At 41.3% G+C, this 14,545-nt stretch overlaps 1 protein-coding gene across 6 annotated transcripts in view; it reads right to left on the bottom strand.

The window, feature by feature from the left end:
- Positions 1-14,545, bottom strand: part of CPXM2 (carboxypeptidase X, M14 family member 2) — a 132,740-nt gene that overhangs the window by 77,801 nt on the left and 40,394 nt on the right. For all 6 annotated transcript variants that reach the window (XM_081573405.1, XM_081573406.1, XM_081573407.1 and 3 more), the window contains one exon: positions 2,375-2,514. In XM_081573405.1, coding sequence (XP_081429531.1) covers positions 2,375-2,514 — 140 coding nt within the window. The remainder of the gene's footprint in view (positions 1-2,374; positions 2,515-14,545) is intronic.

Raw genomic sequence — 14,545 nt, 5'->3', positions numbered from 1 at the left:
TTATTTATAGCTGCCCTGAGTTTTTGTTGCTGCGTTCAGGCTTTCTCTAGCTGCGCTGAGTAGGGGCTACTCTCCAGTTGAGGTGCACAGGTTTCTCACTGTGGTGGTTTCTCTCGTTGCAGAGCACTGGCTTCAGGGTGCTCAGGAGTCAGTAGTTGTGACTCATGGACTTAGCTGCCCCGAGGCATGTGGGATCTTCCGGGACCAGGGACTGAACCCGGATTCCTTCATTGGCAGGCACATTCTTTACCATTGGCCCAACGGAGAAGTTCTGTCTGTATTTTCTAAATGTTTCCAAGAAAGACTTTATATGAAGGAAGATCTGTTACTAAAAATAAGCTTGAAAACCACTGTTCTAGAGAAACCCAAGAAGGTGCAAAAGGGAAGAAAGTCCCATTTATTGAGCACTTATTATGTGCTAGGTAATTTTGAAACATCACTAACATAATTGCATTTAACTTTTACCACATCTTTATGAGCTAGTCAGTAGTTAACCCATTTTAAAGAAGAGCATATTGAGGTTCAAAGAAGAAAAATCTCATAAACAGCAAGAGTCAGCCATGATGTAATTCCAAAGCCACACTGTTTTACATGCCTTCATCTCTGAAAATCCTCGTCACTCCTCAACTAGACTTTTCACATCCCCTCCCCTCTCCCCTTACAATTTAAGCCTGCTCTCAGTCATTTACACTCATAAATTAATTAACGCATCAGTATTCGGTGTGAATGGCTCTTTGCTAATTTGTTACTTCCTTACAATATTCATTAAGAATCATTCATTGAGCATCTACGGGATGCCTGGTACTAAGCCAGGTCCCAGAGACACAGACTATCAAAGCATTGCCTCTATTGTGTCCATAGACTAGTGGGGAGAAATATGGAAACCAATAAACAAAAATATTAAAAGTCATACCATAGATGGCCACATGGGAACAACTCAAGGACAGCCTGGGAGAGGGAAAGAAAGACAACTCCTGCCTTCTTTACTATGGGTATTTGGTGGTTTCTGTTGTTGGCAAGTTTTCTGGTCATAACAGAAAACAGCCAATGCCTCCAGCATTATTCATGCCTCTGGGAAAAGGGGCTCAGATACCAAAATGTACTCGTGACCATTTCCTCCTCCCTCCTTAGTGCACAGTCCTATTCCAGGAGGTAAGATAAACTGAAACTCATTGGATTTCTTTTCATTGTCCTTGACTTGAAATACATTTAGACATTAAAAAACTGACTCTTAAAAGCAATTCTATCCCTTGTCTCCCTCTAGATGTTCCTGTCCCGGGCTAAGTCAAAGAAAGATATTGTTCTACTGCAATTTCTTATTCACTCCAAACCCTCTTGTGTTTCCAGCTGAAAGAGAATGTGAGCGGCACTCCTACCCAGCTCTTTCTTTCTGATCCAATAATAGCCCAACTACTGCATCTCTAATGATAGTGATTAGACAGGCTAATATCCAAGCATTAAGGTACAGCCCTTTCTCTCATCCCTACGGATCATCTCAAATCAGTCTTTCTTTTGAGTTTCTGTTCTTCCTTTCTCTCATCCCTACGGATCATCTCAAATCAGTCTTTCTTTCGAGTTTCTGTTCTTCCTGAGCAACTCGACTTTGCTTCTTCTAAATTCCTTGCCTTTTAAGAATCTACAAAGTGAAAACAATTGCGGGTTGGGAAGATCCCTTGGAGGAGGGCATGGCAACCCACTCCAGTATTCTTGCCGGGAAAATCACATGGACAGAGGAGCCTGGTGGGCCACAAAGAGTCAGACCCGACTGAAGTGATCGACCACAGCACAGCACCATGAGATGAGGCATTGTAAGGGGCTACAGCCCACCTCTTTGGGGATTGCTATTGTTACCTACCCAGCCCTGATCTCAAGCTCCATTCTGAGCAATGGGATCCCATCTTATTCTCACTGGTTCATCCTTCAATTCTCCTCTGCCGCCAGTAGTTCTTTATTCGAGAACTTGCCTGCGCTTCCTCTTTCTTCCCAGATTCATTCCTTCTACCCCAGGACAGAGGGTGGAGGCAGCTACCGGTTGCTCACTGCTCGTGCAGACTGAACACCTGTTCAGCCCACCTGTCAGGGCACCAGTGACTCACCGCACATCCAAGAGGGCAGCTACCTGCCAAAGAGCACCTTTACCTCCTCAGTCTAACCTGCGGATCCCTCTCTCTGCTCCTGTGCTGAGGAAGGTGTTGATCAAAGATGCACCTTCCCAGGGTGTCTACAGCATGGCCGGCCTCCCGTCTTCCCTGTAACTTTCTTCCCTTCTATTGCCAGTCACCAGATTCTTCTCTGCGACTTCCCTGACTCTGTCTGAACCCTAGAACTTTAGACCCACGGCCCAGAGCCTAAGCACAGGTCCAGCCACACTTACAGCCAGAGCGAGTTCCTCCCTTGAGTGATGACACCCGTGAACTTGGTCAGTCGTCTGGCGTCCACTTCAATCCACTGATGGAGGTCATTCCTCCCCGCGCACCACGCCCCGTCGTAAAAATCATTTTCATTAATACCTGCCTGAAAAGAAAGAGAGGGGTGTTCTTCAACACTACATATAAAACACACAACCAACAAGGACCTACTGTGTAGTACAGGGGAATATGCTCAGTATCTCATAATAATCTATAAGGGAAAAGAATCTGAAAAAGCTATATCTGAAAAGATGGAGCTGAATCACTTTGCTTCGAAGAATTGATGCTTTTGAACTGTGGTGTTGGAGAAGACTCTTGAGAGTCCCTTGGACTGCAAGGAGATCCATCCAGTCCATCCTAAAGGAAATCAGTCCTGGGTGTCCATTGGAAGGACTGACGTTGAAGCTGAAACTCCAATATTTTGGCCACCTGATGCAAAGAGCTGACTCATTGGCAAAGACCCTGACGCTGGGAAAGATTGAGGGCAGGAGGAGAAGGGGACCACAGAGGATGAGATGGCTGGATGGCATCACTGACTTGATGGACATGGTTTGGGTGGACTCAGGGAGTTGGTGATGGACAGGGAGGCCTGGCGTGCTGTGGTTCACAGGGTCGCAAAGAGTCGGACACGACTGAGCGACTGAACTGAACAGCTGAAACTAATACAACATTGTCAATCAACTATACTTAAAAAATGGAGGAGGACATGGCAACCCACTCCAGTATTCTTGCCAGGAGGAATCTCAAGGACAGAGGAGCCTGGCAGGCTACAGTCCATAGGGTCGTAAAGAGTCAGACACAACTGAGTGACTGAACACACACACAGATACTTTAAAAAAAAAAAAGAAAAGAAAAAAAAAGGGAGGGCATTCTTCAGAAGGACCCAGAATATACTCAAAGAAAATTTAGGCAAGTTTTTTTGTGACATTTCGAGGAAGGTGGGTGGGAGGGATAGAAGAGAATGAGCAAGTAGATAAAGAAAAAAGTCACTGTGCCCTGAACTCTTAATTCTAAATCATAAAAATGAGCTGCTTGTTATTAACAAGTTGGAAATATTTCAATATGATAAGTCCTCCTCTTGCCCGGTGTGAAAGATGAAATTTAATGAGCTCTCCTGTTACTCACTCATCCAGTCGACACAGACCGTCTCCTCAGTACCAGCCCACACACGCCAGGTGCTGGGAACACAAAGGTGAATCGTTCCCTCCCGGAACCTCAAGGTCCAGGCAGGAAGAAAGACATGAAAACAGGTAAGTTAGAACACAATAGGGCAGGTGCTATTTCAGGAATAGGAACAAACTGCTTCGGGAGTTTTCAAGGACAGCACAGCTAACTTGAGCTGGGGGAGACAATGGACAGAAAGCCCCCAGGCAGAGGTGGTATTTGAACCGGATTTTGAAGGTTAGGTTTATCAGTGAAATTTACTTATTGGCATTTAAGCCATTTGATGGGTCTGAGTATCAGCTGCTTTAGCCACCAGAAATTCTCCTGATCTGAATTTACAACGTGGATAAATTTCTGCTCTACAATTTTCCCTACATTATCACCATTTGAAGAGACAACTCCCTGATGTTTAAAAAGAAAAAGACAAATGAGTCAGGGGAAACTTCCTAATTTACTAAGAGTTCCTACATTAAACTATTAAACATTAAACTACATTAACTACATTAAACATTAAACTAGTTCCTACTATTTAAACTATTAAACTATCTCAGTTTCCCATGGCTATTTCACAAGTACACAATCATATGAGAGAAAGTCTGAGTGATACTCAAGAGATGAAAATGACAGGCCAGTCCATCTTCCCTACCTCTGAGCACTTTTCAGCTCAAATTCTGCTTCAGCCTTATTTTAATGGCCAACAGTGATGTGAAACCCAGGGCCCAGCTTTAGCAGAGGAGCGGCTTGGCAAGGGGTCCTATTGACAGAACTCATCCAGCACTGCACTGGCTAACATAAGCCTTGTATCAGGACCAACACAGGGTATGCATTCCCAGTCCACTCCTGGAACAATCCTGAAAGAGGTTTGAGAGCAAATGTTGGAATACTAATGTATCATGGTCTTCTACTCTCGCCTGGGAAATTCCATGAACAGAGGAGCCTGGCAGGCTATATCCATGGGGTCAAAGAGAGTCAGACACCACTGAGCGACTGAGCACCACATGGTCTTCTAAAAGCACACCCATCTCCAATGAAGGTGAGTAAAATGGCTGTTAGTCAACATTCTCCAGAAACCCTCTGAAGGTATACAGGGTGTCTACAATAAGGACCTAGAGGTGCTGCAAGATTTTGCCTTCCAGAGCCACCAAAGAAAAGCTAACTTTTGCAAGTGTGCGTGACTGGTTCTACCTGCGCTTCAGTGAGTTTTGTTCAAGCGATGCCGACTCTTAAGTATAAGGTCTCATTTCCCAGGACTGCTGGTCATCAGGGGGATCACCAACCCCGTCTGAAGGCTATAATTACACAATTGCTCCCTTTCTTCATCTACGGCACTTATCCCCCCAAAGGAAGAGGCCTGCAACCCATTAATGACTTACAGTATCACAATTCATCTTCTTTCAAGAAACTATAAAACACCGAGTTTTTTTTGCAGTTCCTCTTTTCTCGTAAACCACCCATGAGACTGGTGCTTAGAAAAGTTTCATTTATTTATTGAAATTAACCTTCACCTTGCCTCTGCTATTTTCCAAGTAGTGGTCCAGGCAGTAGGAATACAAAGGTAGACAAACATGGGGTCAGTCCTGCCTTCCCGGAACTCAGAACAGGCAGATGGACTAAAGTCCCCTCAGGGCATCTTCTGGTGTTAGCATCTCAAGATCAACCACTGCACAGAGGGCTGATTAAGAGCTTGTGCTCTGAAGTCCTAGCTGGGTGTGACTCTCAGCTCTGCAACCTTCAAACTGTACAAATTCAGGCAATTTGCCTAAATGCTCTGTGCCTCAGTTTCCCCATGTTCAAGCGAGAGCAATGCTCATTTCTCCCTTAGGATGCTGACTGTGCTTTCAATAGGGGCCAGCACTTGGCTAACAAGGATGCCAAAACAACTGAACACTCAGTTAATACTAGTTATCAGTACTTCTGGGCTTCCCTGGTGGTTCAGTGGTAAAGAATCCACCTGCCAAGCAGGAAACATGGTTCAATTCCTGGGTGGGGAAGATCCCCTGGAGAAGGAAATGGCAACCCACTCCAGTATTCTTGCCAAGATAATACCACCGACAGAGGAGACTGCCTGGCGTGGACTATAATCCGTGGGGTCTTGAAGAGTCAGACACAACTTAGCGACTAAACAACAACAACAAATCAGTACATCTAAAACAATGAATATTTGGTAAATCGTGAAAATATGGATGTTTTACAAATTATTTCACATTTTACAAAAGTCTAGGGAATTGCAACACTATTCCAGTCAACTGGCGTCACAGTATGTACAACATCAAATATCCAGAAGAGAGTTACAAAATCTGAAAAAAAAAGAGGGGGTTCACTGTCTACGTTTCTCAACAGGACTCCATGTTGCCTCCCACCACGGGATATCTGGCAATGCTTGTAGCCGTGTTTGGCCGTGACAACCGGGGGCAGTGTGTGCAACTGGCAACTACAGATAGAGGCCAGGGATGCTGTGAAGCATTCTACAACCCGTGGGAGAGCCCCCACCAGAAAGAGTTGCCCAGTCCCAAATGGTGATCATGCAGAGCTTAAGCATGCCAGCTTCTGGGCTAAGCAGACAAGAAAGAGCTGCCACACAGCTCGAGATGTTTAGCTCTCCAAGATCACGAAAGCTTGGAGCAGCTGTCCTCATGCTGTTCAACCAAAGCCTACTGTCTGAGATCTGACATTTGATTTCCTGTTCCTGGTTCTGCTAGCCTGGATATCCTGCTTCTGCTGCCAATCTCAGCTCTTTCTAAGCACACCAGACAGTCAGTTAAGTGTAGTAAGGTGTCAGGGGATTGAAGAGCCCTGCCTGAACCTGACTCTTTGGGACATGACAGCCACCTCTGCAAAATCAATTATAAATTTATAAAGCAAGAGTCCAGGAGAATTCAATGAAAGAGGGGGTACCAGTCTCAGAGATGTCACCAAATTATACCAGAGTGCCAAAAATGGTATCAGTAACATGTCTGAAAAACCAAGAAACATTCATCCTTTTCTGTTTAATAATGCAGAGAAGTACTTCCTAAATTTTGGAGAAATTTCAATCGGAAATTGTTGAAATGGAAGGTTTGATTCCTTAAACTGTAAGGAAGCTACTCTTCAAAATACCACTTACATAGAATGATTGTTTCTACTAGAGTACCAAATAAATTAGGAATTAATGTAATTTTCTCAAGGCAATTTTTAATATGCAGCATTTTTTCCCTTAAAAATCCCTATCGAGACATCTAATAAGACTAAATCTTGCTTAAGATAGAAGGGGAAATTATTAATTCCACAACAAAGAGAAAATCTGATATTCTCCATTTAAGATCAGTCAAACTGGATTTTTCTGTTTCAAAATGATGGGAGTAAATATGTTGGTTTTTCCAGGTTCTTCTCTCACAAATTCCCCTAAACCAAGATAACAAGATAAAGAAACACAACTTTGACCACTGATAAAACTAGGAGATGTTTATAAAACTCAGATCGCAATATATGAAATCAGAAATGAGATGGAGGGCTCTTGAATAACTCAGTAAGACAAGGAAGTGCTAACTTCCAAGGGACACACCAATGGAAAGTAGGCCACACAGAATTTAAGAAAGCTCAAAAACTAGATTCTTAGATATCTTGGAAGGTGAGAGTGAGAGAGGACTAAAACAGGGAGTTGATTCAAAATGTGTATCAAAAAATTAGATTCTCATGTCTCTCCCACCCCGCCAGCCTTCAGTTCAGTTCAGTAGCTTAGTCGTGTCCAACTCAGCAACTCCATGGACTGCAGCATGCCAGGCTTCCCTGTCCATCACCAACTCCCGGAGTTTACTCAAACTCATGTCCATTGAGTCGGTGATGCCATCCAACCATCTCATCCTCTGTCGTCCCCTTCTCCTCCTGCCCTCAATCTTTCCCAGCATCAGGGTCTTTTCCAGTGAGTCAGTTCTTCACATCAGGTAGCCAAAGTATTGGAGTTTCAGCTTCAACATCAGTCCTTACAATGAACATTCAGGACTGATCTCCTTTAGGATGGACTGGTTGGATCTCCTTGAAGTCCAAGGGGCTCTCAAGAGTCTTCTCCAACACCACAGTTCAAAAGCATCAATCTTTTGGAACTCTGCTTTCTTTATAGTCCAGCTCTCACATCCATACATGACTACTGGAAAAACCATAGCTTTGACTAGACAGACCTTTGGTGGCAAAGTAATGTCTCTACTTTTTTAATATGCTGTCTAGGTTGGTCACAGTTTTTCTTCCAAGGAGTAAGTGTCTTTTAATTTCATGGCTGCAGTCACCATCTGCAGTAATTTTGGACCCCCCCAAAATAACGTCTCTCACTGTTTCCATTGTTTCCCCATCTATTTGCCATGAAGTGATGGGACCTGATGCCATGATCTCAGCTTTCTGAATGCTGAGTTTTAAGCCAATTTTTTCACTCTCCTCTCTCACTTTCATCAAGAGGCTCTTTAGTTCTTCTTCGCTCTCTGCCATAAGGGTGGTGTCATCTGCATATCTGAGGTTATTGATATTCCTCCTGGCAATCTTGATTCCAGCTTGTGCATCATCCAGTCCAGCATTTCTCATGATGTACTCTGCATATAAGTTAAATAAGCAGGGTGACAATATAAAGCCTTGACATACTTCCTTTCGTATTTGGAACCAGTCTGTTGTTCCATGTCCAATTCTAACTGTTGCTTCTTGATCTGCATACAGATTTCTCAGGAGGAGGCAGGTCAGATGATCTGGTATTCTCATCTCTTGAAGAATTTTCCAGTTTGTTGTTATCCACATAGTCAAAGGCTTTGGCATAGTCAATAAAGCAGAAGGAGATGTTTTTCTGGAACTCTTGCTTTTTCAATGATCCAACGGATGTTGACAATTTGATCTTTGGCTCTCCTGCCTTTTCTAAATCCAGCTTGAACATCTGGAAGTTCACAGTTCATGCACTATTGACTTGGAGAATTTTGAGCATTACTTTGCTTGCATGTGAGATGAGTGCAATTGTGCAGTAGTTTGAGTATTCTTTGGCATTGCCTTTCTTTGGGATTGGAATGAAAACAGTCTTGTGGCCACTGCTGAGTTTTCCAGATATTCTGGCATATTAAGTGCAGCACTTTCACAGCATCATCTTTTAGGATTTGAAATAGCTCAACTGGAATTCCATCACCTCCACTAGCTTTGTTCATAGTGATGCTTCCTAAGGCCCACTTGACTTTGCATTCCAAGATGTCTGGCTCTAGGTGAGTGATCACACGACTGTGGTTATCTGGGTCATGAAGATCTTTTTTGTACAGTTCTTCTGTGTATACTTGCCATCTCTTCTTAATATCTTCTGCTTTTGTTAGGTCCATACCATTTCTGTCCTTTATCGAGCCCATCTTTGCATGAAATGTTCCCTTGGTATCTCTAATTTTCTTGAAGGGATCTCTAGTCTTTCCCATTCTATTGTTTTCCTCTATTTCTTTGCATTGGTCACTAAAGGAAGGCTTTCATATCTCTCCTTATTATTCTTTAGAACTTTGCATTCAAATGGGTATATTTTTCCTTTTCTCCTTTGCATTTTGCATCTTTTCTCAGCTATTTTTAAGGCATCCTCAGACAATCATTTTGCCTTTTTGCATTTCTTTTTCTTGGGGATGATCTTGGTCACTGCCTCCTGTACAATGTCACAAACCTCCATCCATAGCTCTTCAGGCACTCTATCAGATCTAATCCCCTGAATCTATTTGTCACTTCTGTTATATAATCGTAAGGGATTTGATTTAGGCCATACCTGAATGGTCTAGTGGTTTTCCCTGCTTTCTTCAATTTAAGTCTGAATTTGGCAATAAGGAGTTCATGATCTGAGCCACATTCAGCTCCCGGCCTTGTTTTTGCTGGCTGTATAGAGCTTCTCCATCTCTGGGTGCAAAGAATATAATCAATCTGATTTTGGTATTGACCATCTGGTGATGTCCATGTGTAGAGTCTTCTCTTCTGCAAAAAACCTGATTTTTTTTTCTCTTAAAAAAGGCACCAGAGAGACTAGATTTGAAAACCCTGGACACAGAAGAGGGCAGATATGATAGACAAGTACAGGGAATTCAGTGGAAAGCAATCAGCATATTGAAGTGTGAGATGACCCACCTCTCTTCCTCCATGCAATTCTAGAACACAATGCGGTCAAGTGTAGAATGAACAAAAAACAAATAAGCTAAAAATACAATGGAGAACAGGAAAAAACCTCAAAGAAACTGTAATTATGATCCCTTGAAAGAGAAGATCTTGTTTGTGTGAATCAAAAATAGGATAGCCTTAGGGAGGAAATAGTAGTACACAAGAAAGAACTCTTGGAATGTGAAAATTCCAATAACAGTAAACAATACAAGCAAAAGAAGAAGAGCAGAGGGTCAAGTCAGAGACTTTTTTTTTTTTCTAGAGGAAGAAATTGCAGAAAGTTACTATATGAACATGTCCCAAATCTCTATGGCTTAAGTCTCCAAAGAACTAAGAATATGGGACAATGAATAAAATAAGATCCACACCAAAGGATATCATTGTGAACTTCAAAATATCAGAAATAAAGAGACGATTCTAAAAGCTTCCAAAGAGGAAAGTATAAAACAAAGAAGGGAAGGAAAAATTGGGAGATTGGGACTGATATATATACACTACTATAATATACATAAAAATGGTAACTAATAAGAACCTAGTGTATAGCACAGGGAACTCTACTCAATACTCTGTAATGACCTTTATGGGTAAAGAATCTAAAAAAAAGAGTGGATATATATATATGTATAACTGATTCACTTCGATGTACAGTTGAAGCTAACACAACATTGTAAATCAATGATACTCCAAGAAAAATTAATTTTAAAAAATAAATTTAAAATAAAACAAAATAAAAGATTAAGAAGAGTACCAGAATTCTCAATAACAACATCTGAAGCTAAAAAAATGAAGAGATAACAACTTCAAAATTCTGAAAGCAAAGATTTTCCAACTTGGAATTTTATACATAGACTATTGATCACAAAACACAGTTTTCAGATTCACAGAGCCTCGAAAAATTTCTCTCGTACCATTTCCATGAAGCTACTATAGGATACGCTTCACAAAAATGAAGCAAAACACCAAAAGGAGGAAGATGCCAGATTGAAAAATCAAAGGTTCCAAAACAGGATGATGGTGAAGAAATCCCAAGATACAAGTGATGCAGAAGACCCAGAAAGCAACCCGTCCAGAACACAGCAGGTCAAAGGGCTCCTGAAAGGATGTCTACAGAAACACAAAAAGCAAAAGTCACACTAAAAATGGCTGAGCAGATCTGACCTTACAGAAAGTTACACTGAAGGCTGTTTTACAGACCCAGACAATTGCAGGGTGTGGGATGATTTTTTAAAACATGAGCATTTCCAGGAAAACAAAAAGTCATCAAGAAATTATATAATGGGAATTAATTCTTGGCTCAAAACCACAATAATTCTTGGCTCAGTAGTAAGCAGTATTTATAGTCATAACAATGAAAACCTCAAATGTAGGTTTGTCCAAAGTTTGAGATTCAATTTTGTTGGAAAGATTAAATAGGGATGATTAGAAATGAGCTGAAATCATCATCTTCCATAATAAAGATTCAAATGATCAAGTCCAAAATTTATAAATCAGTATATATCAATATGTGCACATTATTTAGAAGTTAAGATTTAAATTCCCAAAGAAACAAGTAAAAACGGTTGGAAGTAGGTGCCCCATTCACAGCATTTGATGGGGGTCAGGGAGTTGGGTGGAATGTGGAATGCCTCTACAGGGACCATCGCTTCGTTTTTATTTTTGTCTTTTCCAACTTTATTAGGACTAATCGACAGATATAATTGTACATATGTACAACTTGATGATTTGATAGGCATATACATTACAGAAGGATTACCAAGATCAGGATAATTAATATAGCCATCACCTCAAGTGTTAACTCTTTTGTTTCTGTGTGTGGTGAGAATGCTTAAGATATATTCCTCAACAACTTTCAAGTATTATACAATACTGTATTGTTAACTATAATCACCATGCTATATATTAGATCCTTTGAACTTACTCTTCTTATAACTGAAAGTATATACTCTTTAACCTACATCTCCCCATTTCCTCTCCTGCTCAGCCTCTGGCAACAACCATTCTATTGTTTATCTGTTATAATCCTTTAATGTTTTGATTTCTTTTTTTTTTAATTAGTTTATTTTCTATTTTTTAACTTTACAATATTGTATTTGTTTTGCCATACATTGACATGAATCCACCATGGGTGTACATGTGTTCCCCTTCCAGAACCCCCCTTCCACCTCCCTCCCCATCCCATCCCTCCGGGTCATCCCAGTGCACCAGCCCCGAGCACCCTGTATCATGCGTTGAACCTGGACTGGCAATTTATTTCACATATGATAATTTACATGCTTCAGTGCCATTCTCCCGTACTTGCTTATAAAATTGACTAAAATAAATTTTAATTTTAAAGAGGAAAGAAAAGGAGATGCACAAGTATAGATAGATAGATGCACAAATTCAGTTCAGTTCAGTCGATCAGTCGTGTCCGACTCTTTGCGACCCTATGGACTGCAGCACACCAGGGTTCCCTGTCAATCACCAACTCTTGAAGTTCGCTCAAACTCATGTCCATTGAGTTGGTGACGCCATCCAACCATCTCATCCTCTGTCATCCCCTTCTCTTCCTGCCTTCAATCTTTCCCAGCATCAGAGTCTTTTCAAATGAGTCAGCTCTTAGCATCAGGTGGCCAAAGTATTGGAGTTTCAGCTTCAGCATCAGTCCTTCCAATGAACACCCAGGACTGATTTCTTTTAGGATGAACTGGTTGGATCTCCTTGCAGTCCAAGGGTCTCTCAAGAGTCTTCTCCAACACCACAGTTCAAAAGCATCAATCCTTTGGCACTCAGCTTTCTTTGTAGTCCAACTCTCACATACATACCTGACTACTGGAAAAACCATAGCTTTGACTAGACGGACCTTTGTTGGCAAAGTAATGTCTCTGCTTTTTAATATGCTGTCTAGGTTAGTCATAGCTTTTCTTCCAAGGAGCAAGCATCTTTCAATTTCGAAGACAAATATGGACAGATGCACAAATATGATACACAACCTACTTTTTAAACTATTCTTTAATTTTCTAGGTGTCTACATGAGCACCTACTATGTGCTAGGTACTATGGTAGTACCTATGCTAGGTATAATTTGCTTTATGGCATATATAGAAAACTGTGAATCTCAAAATCACTCTGCTGTTGTGAAATCATTGATCTGCACTGTACATACTTCATGACCATGGGCTGTCTCAGTAAAGAAACATCTGGAATCAAATTAAAAAGTTATATCCAAGTGAGTATAACAATTTAGCAATTCAGCAATTCCCAGATAATTGACCCAGCTGCCACTTTGTAAACATAACCCAGGGCTATTTGGACTGAAACAGAATAAAGTAATAGTTCTTTTTAAATATTTTTCAGAAAAAAAAAAAATTCTTAGAAACAGAGGCTGAAACTTTATAGTTACCAACAAGTTACCCCTTTTGGAGGCAGTGATTACCTAAAACTGTTAGCTGTGATGTCTGATTAATATAGGTAAGTAACTACTCTCCCAAAAGAGGCCATAATGCTCTCTGAATATCTACCTTTGGTAAACCTCTGTGATAAACTTTTGATAAATGCATAAAACTGCCTGGGTGCAAATCAGCTGATCCTTTGGCAAATAAGCAGAGCTTCCTGCCACTTTAGACCTTAATCATCAGTGTTGTTGTTGTTCAGTCACTAAGTTGTGTCTGACTCTTTGTGACCCCATGGACTGCAGTACAACAGGCTTCCCCATCCTTCATTATCTCCCAGTTTGCTCAAATTCATGTCCATTGAGTGGATGATGCTATATAACCATCTCATCCTCTGCTGCCCCAGGCTCCTTTTGCCTTCAATCTTTCCCAGCATGAGAATCTTTTCCAATGAGTCAGCTCCTCCCATCAGGTGGCCAAAGTACTGGAGTTTCAGCTTCAGCATCAGTCCTTCCAATGAACACTCAGGACTGATTTCTTTTAGGATGAACTGGTTGGATCTCCTTGCAGTCCAAGGGACTCTCAAGAGTCCTCTCCAGCACTACAGTTTGAAAGCATCAATTCTTCGGCACTCAGCCTTCCTTATGGTCCAACTCTCACATCTGTACATGACTACTGGAAAAACCATAGCTTTGACCATATGGACCTTTGTCGGCAAAGGAATGTCTCTGCTTTTTAGGTTTAGCTATCTAGATTCAGCACAGCTTTCCTTCCAAGAAGTAAGCATCTTTTAATTTCATGGCTGTAGTCACCCTCAGCAGTGATTTTGGAGGCCAAGAAAATAAAATCTGTCACTTCTTCCAATTTTTCCCCTTCCATTTGCCATGAAGCAATGAGACTGGATGCCATGATCTTAGTTTTTTTAATGTTGAGTTTTAAGCCAGCTTTTTCACTCTCTTCTTTCACCTTCTTCAAGAATCTTTTTAGTTTCCCTTTGCTTTCTGCCACTAGAATGGTATCATCTGCATATCTGAGGTTGTTGATATTTCTCCTGGCAATCTTGATTCCAGCTTGTGATTCATTCAGCCCAGCCTTTCACATGATGTATTCTGCATAGAAGTTAAATAAGCAGGGTGACAATATACAGCCTCATACTCCTTTTCCAATTTTGCACCAGTCCACGGGCTGGAAGAAACACAAGCTGGAATCAAGATTGCTGGGAGAAATATCAATAACCTCAGATATGCAGATGACACCACCCTTATGGCAGAAAGTGAAGAACTAAAGAACCTCTTGATGAAAGTGAAAGAGGAGAGTGAAGAAGTTGGCTTAAAGCTCAATGTTCAGAAAACTAAGATCATGGCATCTGGTCCCATCACTTCATGGGAATTAGATGGGGAAACAGTGGAAACAGTGGCAGACTTTATTTTTGGGGGCTCCAAAATCACTGCTGATGGTGATTGCAGCCATGAAATTAAAAGG

Source organism: Giraffa tippelskirchi, chromosome 2 (assembly GCF_054371585.1).
Source record: "Giraffa tippelskirchi isolate mGirTip1 chromosome 2, T2T-mGirTip1v1.2.pri, whole genome shotgun sequence".
Taxonomy (NCBI): domain Eukaryota; kingdom Metazoa; phylum Chordata; class Mammalia; order Artiodactyla; family Giraffidae; genus Giraffa; species Giraffa tippelskirchi.
The sequence above is the reverse complement of the archived record's forward strand: the minus strand, read 5'-3'. Positions and strand labels throughout refer to the sequence as shown.